The sequence below is a fragment of the Muscardinus avellanarius genome, assembly GCF_963383645.1.
Source record: "Muscardinus avellanarius genome assembly, chromosome: 12".
Lineage (NCBI taxonomy): Eukaryota > Metazoa > Chordata > Mammalia > Rodentia > Gliridae > Muscardinus > Muscardinus avellanarius.
In genome coordinates, this window is record NC_137798.1 from 104,769,383 (window position 1) to 104,781,587 (window position 12,205).

General features: G+C 52.0%; 1 protein-coding gene across 12 annotated transcripts in view; it reads left to right on the top strand.

The window, feature by feature from the left end:
* PPP2R5C (protein phosphatase 2 regulatory subunit B'gamma) overlaps positions 1–12,205 on the top strand; it is a gene marked incomplete at both ends in the record, with an annotated part of 152,059 nt that overhangs the window by 87,950 nt on the left and 51,904 nt on the right. For all 12 annotated transcript variants that reach the window (XM_080706787.1, XM_080706794.1, XM_080706791.1 and 9 more), the window contains one exon: positions 7,280–7,479. In XM_080706787.1, coding sequence (XP_080562913.1) covers positions 7,280–7,479 — 200 coding nt within the window. The remainder of the gene's footprint in view (positions 1–7,279; positions 7,480–12,205) is intronic.

A 12,205-nucleotide genomic window follows, 5' to 3' on the forward strand; every position in this document is an offset into this window, starting at 1 on the left:
GAACTGGGACATCATGAGAGAGCGCTGGTGTTTGGGGTCAGCTAGCGAGTTTCAACCCTTTCTTCAGCTGCAAGTGAAGGCAGGCCAAGAATCAGCACGTGCCCAAGGGGGAAGGAATGGCCAGGTTTGTGGGGACCCCACTTCCCACGCCTGACTCTCGATACGGTGGGCATGCCCAGCATTGCTGAGAAGCCACACAGCTGCAGGCCGTCTCTCCAGACATCCGCAACACTGACAGTGGAGAGGCCCCTGGCACGTCTTCATTACCAAGGACAAGTGAGTTTAGCTGGCAGAGCTTTCGACTCGCCAAATCCAACGACACGGCGTGGGCGAGGACGGCCTCACCACGCCAGTGTCGGCAAAGCTGCTGCTGGCCTCACTGCGGTCCTCCTGCAACACCGCCAAGCTGCGGGTGCACGGCTGAACACTCCAGGGTACTGACGCCAGCGCACACAGTCCCGCCTGCCTCCTGCGCCAGGCGGCACCGCAGCCCCCTTCCCAAGCAGTATAGACGGTGTGGACGGGGAAGGGGACGATGGCCACTTCTAAATGAAGTGCCGTCCGTGGAGCCCGCGCGGCGGTGTGGCTCGTGGGGGAGCACTTGCCTGCATGGCCATCCAATCCCCAGGACCGGAGCGTCCAGGGACCCCACCACCTGTCTCCGCCCTCAGCCCCACCCACTGTAGCTCAGTCTAGAGGATTCCCAGAGAGACTGGGGAAAGACCAACTTAATTTTATGGATGTTAATATGGAAAAAGCATGTACTCCAGTGGATGAAAGAAGAAACGTGCACTTTGAAGTTAAGAAAGAGCCACAGAAAACATCAGAAATGAAGAGCAGTTTGGGATGTGCAGCCAAGAGGTCGAGACAGAATCAGCCCTGGCACCCGTCGGTGACACGTGTTCACCGTGCGGTCGTGCACCAGGGTCAGGAGAGAGAGAGGTCATTGTGCCCGCGGAGGCCGGCCTGCTGCCAGCACCGGGAAGCGGAGCGTGGGCCCCACGACCGCACCGCGAGGCCTTGGCTCCGCAGCGCGTCTCCATTTCTGCCTGCTGACCACAGTCCATCTGCGTCTCCCCTGAAGAGATCTTGTCCCCAGATGAAGGTGCAGAGCTCCCCTGCTCCCGGAGCCTCGTGGTTCCAGTCTGTCTCCTGTCATCCTTCTCAGGTCCTGCCGGCGCAGAGCCTGGCTGCAGGGACTCCAGGGCAGGAGGTGCTATCCAGAGCAGGCAGTATCTGAGTCTCGCCTTAAAGTTCGCACACACATTGTATTCAGTGATAAGTGTAACAGGTTGCTATAAACGTGTTTTATGGGGTACCTGTCAGTTAAATTTCCTAAATGTGCTTCCCTCAGACCAGTCTGCTCATTTAGCCAATACTTGAGGCCCCACTGTGTGCAGCCACGGTAGCTTCTGGGTAGAAGAGCAAGCAGAGACGGCCCTCTGAAAGCCTGTCGGGCCGTGTGCGGTGCACTTGTTGAGGGCATGCAGGGCGGGGCCCCAAGGAGCTTAGCTTTTCCAGGAGAACACATCCTGCCTCCTTCGCCCTGCAACTCTGGGCCCCTTGGCTTGAGCAGCAGGCACCCTGAGCTGGCCTTTCCCCGCCAGCATGGCCCTTAGCACCTCCCCAGAGGGGAGACTGATACCCACTGTCCCTGAACCTTCAGACTCTCCTGAGGCCTGTCGCTCCCTGCCTGATCCTGTGGCGCCTCCCACATGTCCCTGCGGCATGCCTGTCGCCTCTCCCACATCCTTAGCCGTTTAATCTGCTCTGTCGAAGCCAGCCCAGTGCCTGGCGTGCATGTGTTGGGTCAGGTCCTACATCAGTTCCTAAAGATACGCACCCGTCCCAAGGTCAGGGCCTGCTCCATTACCCTGGTCCTCACGCCTCTGCCGCATCACACCGGAGCTTCAGGTTTGATACGTGAGTCAAACCACAATTTTTAACATTTATATGTTTGGGACCATAAGTGCTGATTTTTCCTTCAAGAGAAAGAAGAGCCAGGCATGGTGGTACACGCTTGTAATCCCAGTACTTAGGAAGCTGAGACAGGAGGATCGGCTCGAGGACAGCCTCAGCAAGTAGATGTTAAGACACATGGCGAGACTCTTTCCAAATAAAATAAAATAAGACAAAATAGGGCTGAGAGTATAGCTCAGAGGTAGAATGTCCCTGGGCTCAATCCCCAGTACCAAAAGAAGAAGAGAGTGAGAGCATCTTTGTATAAATAGAAGAGCATTAGAAAATACTTGGTTGGGAAACTTCTCAATACAAGAAAGCTGCCCAGAGCTTGGGCTGCTTCTCCACGCGATGGCGGAGCTTTGGGAAGTGTGTGGTGGTCTCTGGGCGTGCTTTCCAGCCCCAGGAAGCTCGCCTCGTTTCGTCGCTGACTCGTCCCAGGCCATGCCGGGAACTGCCGGTGTGGTGCCGGGACGCTGGCCCGCGCAGCCTGGTCCCCACCAAGCAGCAGAGGCCACCCTAGGGAGAAGTGGCGGGGCTCCCAGCATGGTGTAGGAAGGAGACCCACGGGTCCCGTGGTCTTTATGCTTTTCATTTTTTCCTTGCTATGCCTGTATTTTTAGGCTTTTTATTTAAAATAACTCACGCAAGTGTAGTGGCTAATCACGAAGCGAATGCCCATGTCGCCGCGCCAGGCCGCGCGCCGGAGCCCCGTAGCTCCTCCTCCGTGTCGAGTGCGCAAGGAGCGCTGTGCTGGGCAGGCCGCTTTCGGTCGCCCCTTTCAGGCAGCAGAGCTTCGTGGGACTTTCTGCTGCTGTTTGGGAACAGTGCGGCGCAGTGCATCTGTCTAAAGTACCACCCGTGGGCGCTGGTTCTTGACTTTGGCTGTAGGACGGTGCTGCTGTGGACGGGTTCGCCTGTGTCGCGGTGCGCGGCCGCGAGACGCGTGCTGGCGCTAGATGGACGTCTCCTGGCCACTGGCCGCACTGCTGTGTGGAGCAGGTGGCGTCTGATTGTGGCTTTCACATTTCTCTGATTACTAAAGAGAGTGGTGGTCCAGCCCCATGTGGCTGGCCGTGCTGCAGTTTGTGAAGAGCCCGGCTAAGACTTGAGCCTACATTCCTGCTGGTACTCTGGATTTTCCTCACTGACTTCCTGGGAATGCGTCTACATTCTGGATCCGAGTGGTTACCTGTGCTTAAGTTGTTCTGTGCCGTGACTCACCTTCCCCTTCCTGGTGGTGTCTTGATGAAATAAGTCCTTCTCTGCCCCTTTCCTTACCTAAGACATCCCTCTATTTTTTTTTAAGCAGTAGAGCTTTGCCTTTCAGTCTGTCACCCACTGGGCTGTTTTGTCTTTTGTGTATAACGGGATCCAGTTTCTTCTCCGCCCCCATTTTCTGGGCTCTGTGGACTGGTTGTCCCCACACCATATGTTGAGCCTGACCTCGTCACTGTTCCCTTCACATCTGTGAGGGCGGCTTCAATGTGAGCGGCCTCTTAGGACTCGATTACAAAAGCCTGCAGTGGCCCTTACTGCTGGCCAGTGGTCACCAAGCCCCCTTGCTCACAGCTGCCTGGCTTTTAGAAGCATGCAGGGTTTTGGTTTTTTTGGTTTTTTTGTGGGTCTTTTTTTGTTTTGTTTTGTTTCATTTTGTACTAGGGATGAAACCCAGAGGCATTCTACCTCAGAGCTACACCCCCAGCCCTATCTTTTATTTTTTATTTGGAAACAGGGTCTCACTGAGTTGCAGAGGCCTCACTAAGTAGCTGAGGCTGCCCGTAAACCATGATCTCCTGTCTCAGCCTCCCAAATGCTGGGATTACAAGTGTGTGCCACCATGCCCGGCTTGTGGAAGCACGTGGGTTTTAAAAGCAGGTTTTCTACTCTTCTTTCTCAGTCTTAGTACATTTGTGCTCGTGTTTTGATGACAACTCAGTCTTTGTTCTGAACTTTGTTATTGTGCTGTGGTTTGGTTGTTTTGGTTTGGTTTGTCCACCAGCGTATCCCACTTCTGTGCTGAAAAAGCAGATAATGCTGTCGGGTACTTTAAGGTCTGTAGGACCTACTCCGTTCTGCCGTGAGTGACCACAGCATCTGAGGTTCGGCTCCTGGGTACAGGTGTCTTGGCTGTGCCAACTCCTACAGCACCCTGTTCCTCGTCTCGGGTGGGTCTCAGCGCCAGCCCGTGCTGGGGTCACAAGGACCCAGTGGAGAGACGTCGTGAAAAGTGCGCTCTGGATGAAGGTGTGGGTGTTGGTGATGTGGGCGTGTTAGTTCTCTGTAGTGGAGAACGAATTCCAGACAGGGGAGCCGCACGGCAGACGCAGCTCCCCTCAGGACCCCAGCAACTGGGATGCCGTGGATGACGGGGAGAGGACTGTGGGAAACAAGCCCTTGTCAGGGTAGCGCGGTACTTGTGTTGGAGTGGTGCTGCTTGGCCCAAAGGCAGTGCCCCCTTAAGTACCGTGCCCAGGATGGAGGGCCCCTCTGGCCGGCCTCCCCTGCGTGTGTGCTGCTGGCCTGGAGCAAACACAGAAAGCCCAGCTTCCCGAGAAACCGCCCTGTGCCTGCCATTTGCAAAGTGACGTAGGGCATTAACCGTTCCAGAGAACTGGAAAGCCCAGTCACCTGCACCTGCCCTCGTGGCGCTTCCAGTTGAGGGAGGAAGACATACTAAGCATTGTAGCTGTTTACAGCAACAGGCTGAGTGAGGCTGAGGCAGGAGCACTGCAAGTTCAGGGCTGCCCTACTGCACAACCGAGAGGGCTGGGGGTATGGAGTTCCCTGGACTCAACTCCAGTGTGTGTGTGTGTGTCTCTCTCTCTCTCTCTCTCTCTCACACACACACACACACACACACACACACACACACACACCACAACAGGAAGTGCCAAACGACTGGCTAGGAGTCGAGTATCTTATCTAAGCAAGGAAAGGCCTGTAGAATAAACCTGAACAGGAAGCTGACAATCAGTAGGGTAGGTAGGGGCAAGAGAGAGGAACAGGGGGCTGGGCGGGCCAGGGCCCGGTGCCGAAGGAAGGCAGAGCAGCCGAGAGCCGGGGACACTATGGCTCTCGGGCCCCGGGCGCACGCCTCAGGAGCTCCCATCTCTGGGAGTTTAGCCATCACTATTGACCATATGTGAAATCAAGCCAAAGAAAATTGTAATGTATGTGTATTCATCAAAAAAGATCAGTCTATTACATGTTTTAACAGAAGTTACTATTTTATGAAAAGACATATTTCCTCAACAAAAGCGACCTGAGTGAGGAGGGCCGCCTTTCTCTAGTTCCCGGCTTGCTGCGATGGCTGGCCTGCAGCAGAGAGCTCTTCTGACCGCTTCTGTGCTCAGCTGCAGCCAGGTGTTACTTCGGTTGAGTAGGAAGGTGGTGTTAGGAAACGGAAAAGGATTCTGCTTTCTTTGTTTGTTTGTTTATGGTACTGGGGACTGAACCCAGGGGCATTCTACCTCTGAGCTACACTCCCAATCATTCAGATAGATAGATAGATATATATATATATATATATATATATATATATATATATATATATATATATATATATTGGGGGATAGGGGGTCTGGGGATGGAATCTAGAGGCATTCGACCTCCCAGCTACACCCTGCCCGAGCTACACCCTGCCCAATTTTTTATCCTTTATTTTGAAACAAGATCTCACTGAGTTGCAGAGGGCCTCACCACTAAGTAGCTGAGGCTGTCCGCGAACCACAATCCTCCTGTCTCAGCCTCCCAAATGCTGGGATTACAAGCGTGCACCACCACACCCGGCTCCAATCCTATTTTTTATTCTGTACTTTGAAGCAGGGTCTCAGTAAGTTGCAGAGGGCCTCACTAAGTACCTGAAGCTGGCCAGGAACCTGTGTTCCTCCTGTCTCAGCCTCCCAGGTTACTGGGATTATAAGTGTGTGCCACCACCACTGGCTCAGGAGAAGTATTTTAATGATGTTTTGTGGACATTTTCTTTGATATTACATCAAAACTTAATAAATGGGCAGTTTCTTGAAGGAACCTGCACCTGTATCATCGAACTGTCTGTCCACTTCATTCCATTAAGTCTAGTAGCCTGCCTTGCATGTTGAGCGACCCCTTTGCCCTGGAATGCTACTCAAGCACCATGCCGTTCACTGAGTTACACGGGTCTTCTAAGACTTTCTGCAAATCTTTGATACATTTCATGCGAGCATCAACGAATCCTAGTCACCATCGTCTCTGCAGATTGCGTCTTCAGCCAGGGAAGCTGTCCGGCTCACACTGGCAGATAGAAGGTTTCCAAATTTCCCAGAGTACTGGGCAGTTAAGGAACTTCTTTGAACCCAGCTTCATCACTTATAAGAACACTACTGTCGCCAGGCGAGTGGCGCACACTAGTAATCCCTGCATTTAGGAGGCTGAAACACCAGGATCGTAGGTCACAGCCAGCCTCAGCTACTGAGTGAGGCCTCTGCAACTCAGTGACAACCTGTTTCAAAATAAAGAATAAAAAATAGGGCTGGGGGTGTAGCTCGGAGGTAGAGTGCCCCCCGGGTTCCATCCCCAGTACCACAAAATGAAAGGAAGGAAGGAAGGCAGGAAGGCAGGCAGACAGGCAGGCTACTGTAGGTCTTCTTAACCTGTTGTATCTCCACTTATTTTATTATCTTATTTTAAAAATTCAATGGGGAAAGAAGCATCAATGTATATAAAGTTTTTAGTATGCTATCTGGCCAGGTCAGCACTCACCAAGTAATAAAGTAAGAGCTACTGTGATGTGCTGTCATCGTTGACAGCATCGGTCATGACATGTGCCCTGTTGGGTGCAGACCGGAGTGGGGAGGGGAGCGGGCCCTTGGCGGCGCACCGGAGGCGGTCCTCTTGGTGGAGGGCTGTTTGGTCTGTGGTCAGCTGCGCCCTCCCCTGGCCTTCCCTGCCCGTACCGCGCTCTGCGGCCGCCACAGGGCACCAGTCACGCCAGCGGGCCTGCTGCGGGCCGCTCGCTCTTATTCTGTCCAGAACGGAACCTAGCACGTGACCATGGTGCTCAGAAAGTACTGACTGAACAGATGGCACTTAGCATTTATTTTGAACAGTACTGTCGCCACAGTCTCAAGCAGTGGACACATGTACTTTATCACACTAAACCTGTGATCTGAGCAACTAACTTTTTTTTCTTTTCATTTGTTGAAGGAACGGTTAGCCTCTGCTACCCTGTCTCTTTTTTCTGGAGCCTCCATTCAGAATAAAAATAGGAGAACTTAAGTGTCTCACGGTGCCTTTGGGTTGCGTTTGCGATCGATGCGCTTTGCTTTTTGCTCTGCAGATGTCCCTCCTGCGGATCAAGAGAAGCTCTTTACCCAGAAGCTGCGTCAGTGCTGTGTCCTCTTTGACTTTGTTTCCGACCCGCTGAGTGACCTCAAGTGGAAGGAAGTAAAGCGAGCTGCTTTAAGTGAGATGGTAGAATATATCACCCACAACCGGAATGTGGTCACTGAGCCCATCTACCCAGAAGTCGTCCACATGGTGAGTGGCTGCGGTCGAGCCAGCGGGACCCCACCCGGGCTCCCTGAGCCCAGCACAGCCCCCAGGAGAAGCCTCCTCTGCCGGTACTTTTACTTGCCCCGGAAGAGAAGTTTTTCTTTGTAATATATCCTGGATTATAGTGATAATACTAATTAGAGGAATCATTGTCTTCTTGGCACCTGCTGATAAGTGCTTTACATTGATTGACTCATTTAATCCTCACAGTGACCCTATGGGGGTGGAAATGCTAGGATTTTTATTTGTATTTATTATTTTATTCTTAAATTTTTTGTGTAGATCTTTTAAAAGCATATAAGGTTAATATAACTACCTTTATATAGTTGGGAAGTAAACACATCCATCCTTGTGCAGGAAAATTCTAATGATGGGATGGAGTTGAGCTATTGATGGGAGAAGCTGGTGTCCAAACAGTCCATCCTGATTGGCTGAGGAGGCCTCCATCTGTCAGTCCTGAGGTCTGGGCCCATCCTGATTGGCTAAGGAGGCCTCCATCTGTCAGTCCTGGGGTCTGGGCCTCTCCTGGTTGGCTGAGACAGTCTGTCATCCTGCAGTTAGTCAATGGTGTTTTCTCCAGCCCCAGGTCTCAAGCCTCTGAAGTCTCCTTGTTGTTACCTTAGACACCACCACCTAGAAGTATTTCATGCGATGCTGTAACAAAATTCCTGTTGTTTGACAGTGAACTTCAGCTTTCTGTTGAGTTCTATTTTATCTGCCTTTGAAGTTAAGCCCTCCTTCCCCCATTATTGACGAATCACTGTTGATTAATACAAAATTTTAAATCCTGATTTTCACTGGACTCTTTCTTAAGTGTCTGACTTATACCTCCAAAGCTATGTATTTCAGAATTGACTAGACCTATTGACTTAAAATACTTTTCTCTTACTTTAGTGCGTTTGCTTTGTGAGAGAGAAGGCGAAGCCGATGTTCCTTTTCTGGGTTCTGTCCTCTGGGTGTGGAGGTGTAGTCAGTGTGGTTGCTTGGGGTTGCTCTGTCAACCCCTAGAAGTTCAGGCTCTCCCGGCAGGGCCACCACACAGTCGGCCTCGGAGCCTCCACCAGCCCCGTGCTGGAAGAGGAGTGCCAGGCACACCCATCAGGGAGTCAGACCTGGAACCAGCCCGAGGGAGCTCCCGGACGCCTCCGTTCTTTGCTTGATTTCAGCGAGCACTCCCTTTGGAAGGCTACCCAGCCCTCAGAATCATTAAGAAAACTCTCTGACGTTTTCTACTACAACTCTGTAATCTTGTTCTTCATGCCACCGTTTTGTTTGGTTTTGTGGTGCGGAGGGTGCGGCCCAGGGCCTCGCCCGTGCTAGGCGAGCCCTTTGCGAAGGCGCGTCTCCAGCCCGCAGAGCTCTCACTCCTGGCACCATCGATGGCACAGGCCAGGGATATGGCTCCGTCTGCTTCCGTGGCTAGTGGAGAGGCATTTGTCTCTGCCTCAGGCACTTGATGCTCTGTCCTCATTGATCCAAAGTGCTTCTTAAACTTTATTCCCTCTTACCTGATTTCTTGAGACATAGCAAATGTGTAAATTAAGTGTGTGGGAGAGTTGTCTATTTTTAGGGGTGATGGGTCCTGGTGGCCATCAGTCAGTCCCTGATGTACACTTTTAATCTGAGAGGGAAGGGTCACAGAGAAGCAGGCGCCTCCAGCAGCTGGCCTGAGCCGGCGTGCGCCTGCGGCCACCTCGACCTCTCCCCTGTCACTGCATGTGGCACCCCAGAACTGCTGGGGCACTGAAAGCCCTCCAGATGACTTTAAATAACCATCCCGGCCGGGCGTGGTGGCGCACGCTTGTCATCCCCGCACTTGGGAGGCAGAGACAGGAGAATCGCGCAGGTTCGAAGCCAGCCGCGCGCGCTGGTTTAGGAGACCCTGTTTCCAAATAAAAACGTAAAAATAGGTCTGGGAGTGTAGCCCAGAGGTAGAAGGGCTTCCAGGAACCCCAGTACCACCAAAAAATAAATATAAATAAATAAATAACCATACCATCTCCTCCTCATTCTTTTATTGGAGGGAGGGGAGCACTACAGGTTGAACCCAGAGGCATTCTACCTCTGTGTTATACCCCAGCCTGATTTTATTTCTTATTTAGAAACAAGGTCTCACCAAGCTGCGAAGGGAGGGCCTCTCTAAATAGCTGAGGCTGGCTTCGATCCTGAGCTCCTCCTGTCTCAGCCTCCCAAGTACTGGGATTGCAGGCTGCACCACCATGCCCGCTCTCTTCCACATTCTGATGGCCCTCTAACTAGACTCTCCTCCTGCTTTTTTTTTTTTTTTTTTTTTTTTTTTTTTTGCGGAGGGGAGGCGCTGCGGATTAAACCCAGAGGCATTCTACCTCCAAGCTATACCCCCAGTGCTATTTTTTTAAAACAGAGTCTCACTAGGTTAATGAGAGCCTCACACTTGCTGAGGCTGTCTTTGAACCTGTGATCCTCCTGTCTCAGCCTCCAAGTACTAGGATTACCAGCATGTGCCACCATGCCTGGCTTCTTGCTGTCTTAGTTTGTTCCTTCCCCTGCACATCAAGCCAGCCCTCAGGTGCTGCAGCTGCTCTCAGAAGCAAGTACCACCGGGCGTGGTGGCACATGCTTGTAATCCCAGCATTTGGGAGGCGGAGACTAGAGGATCATGGTTCGTGGCCAGCCTCAGCTACTTAGTGAGGTCCTTCGCAACTCAGTGAGACTCTGTTTCAAAATAAAAAGACTATAAAATAGGGCTAGGGTATAGCTCAGAGATAGAATGCTCCTGGGTTCCATCCCCAGTACCGCAAAAAAAAAAAAAAAAAAAAAAAAAAGTAGGTGCTCTTTGAGCTGACAAAATCAAGTTGGAAGCCGACTCCGCCCTCCCAAGGCATGTTTTCTTGCGGAAGACAGGTATAAAATAAGCAACAGCACCATCTTGCTTCTTGCTTCGGACGGTGGTGGCGCGGTGAGGAGCAGTCACCCGGGCTGCGGCAGGTTCGCCCTGCGCCTGCCACATGCCAGGAGGAGGTCCAGAAGAGAAGCCGCTCTGCGGTGACTGCCATAGTCCCAGGGCAGGGACTCTTCCTTCCCTCTCCTTGCCTCTCTGCTGTGAGATGGCCTCGGAAGACGCTGGCCCTTGCGTGCGGCGCTTTGGGGCTGGCGCCGGAGCGGGGACAGACTGGATTTGGGCTTTCTGTGCTGCTGCTCGCTTGTCTTTTTTTTTTTTAATTTATTTTATTGAAAGTAAATGTTATACATTTAATCTGTATTTGGTGCCCTCTCCCCCCCCTCGTTTCCCTTCCCCGCTCCCGATACTTAATACCTAGGCTAACGTTGCTATATTCGTACTTTTACACCTATTTGGAAATAGCCGCTCATCAGTCAAGTTCAGCCTCCTTCCTCTCTTAGTTTTCCATTCAAACTTTTCTGAGATTTTCCTTCCATTATCTGGAGTCCCTCTGGTATCCCCAATGCTCACTCATTTGGGCATATTAGAGGAAACATGTCCCTTCCCTTTCTGTGTTTGGCTGATCTCACTTAACATAATGCTTTCCAGCCCTTTCCATCTTCTTACAAATGACGTGATTTTGTTCTTCTTTATAGCTCACTTGTCTAGTAGCCATGCAGCACTGGAGAAAGGTGCAGGGAGAGGGGCTGGGCTCGAGCCCAGAGAGGGCAGGGTTCTGAGCCCGCCCGTGCCCGCCCGCCCGGGGACACAGCCTGGCCTAGTCATCTGGCGTCACCCCGCCCTGTGCAGCGCTGGGCAGTGTGGCCCGTTGTGGCGGCTCTCTTTGGAGTACATGTATATTTTGGATATGGTACTTTTAGAGACATTAACTTCCATTTGCTTTGAAGAATCCAGAGCTCTATAGATGTCCTCCTAATGCTGCCTCTTTTTTGTGGTACTGGGGTTCCTGGAAACCGTTTCCTTCTACCACTGGGTTACACTCCCAGGCCTATTTTATATTTTATTTGGAAACAGGGTCTCTGAAGCCAGCGTGGCTGGTTTCGAACCAGCGCGATCCTCCTGTCTCCGCCTCCCAAGCGCGGGGATGACAAGCGTGCGCCACCACGCCCGGCTAATGCTGCCTCTTTAAACACACTGCCCAGTAGGCTGGACTGCTGTGTGGGGTTTTTAGCATATTTATTGATATATTATTCACATATTTTACAACTTACTCACTTGAAATGTGTAATTCAGTGGGCTTTGGTATGAATATGAGATTATGCCACAATCATCACGTCTAATTTTAGAGCTTTTTCTATCCCCCAAAGGAATTCTTACACTCCCAGTAGTCACTGCTGGCCCTCCCAGAGCCCGCCGCCCCAGCGCTGAGCGGCCACCGCTGTGCTGTCTGTCACTAGACATCGCCTCTCAGGGCTTCGCGTCCATGGCCACACAGTGTGTCATCCTGGGGCGGGCGCTCACCAGCGTGGTGTTTCCAAGCTTCATTCGTGCTGGAGCGTGTGTACTCCACGCCTCTCCTTAACCAGATACTTTTATTGCCACGTCATACCCATTGTGTAGACACACTCCATCTTACTTACCCGCTCATCTGTTGGTTTATCCCTGGGCTTGGGCTGCTGTCACCGTTTGTGCGTGAGCTTCTGTGGGAACACGCGTTTTCACCTCTCGTGGGTGTGTACCTAGTGTGGAGTTACTGTCGTAGGTTAACTTTGAATGTTTGACATTTGAAAAATCGAGCTCAAAGTGGCTTCCCCGTTTTACATTCCCGCC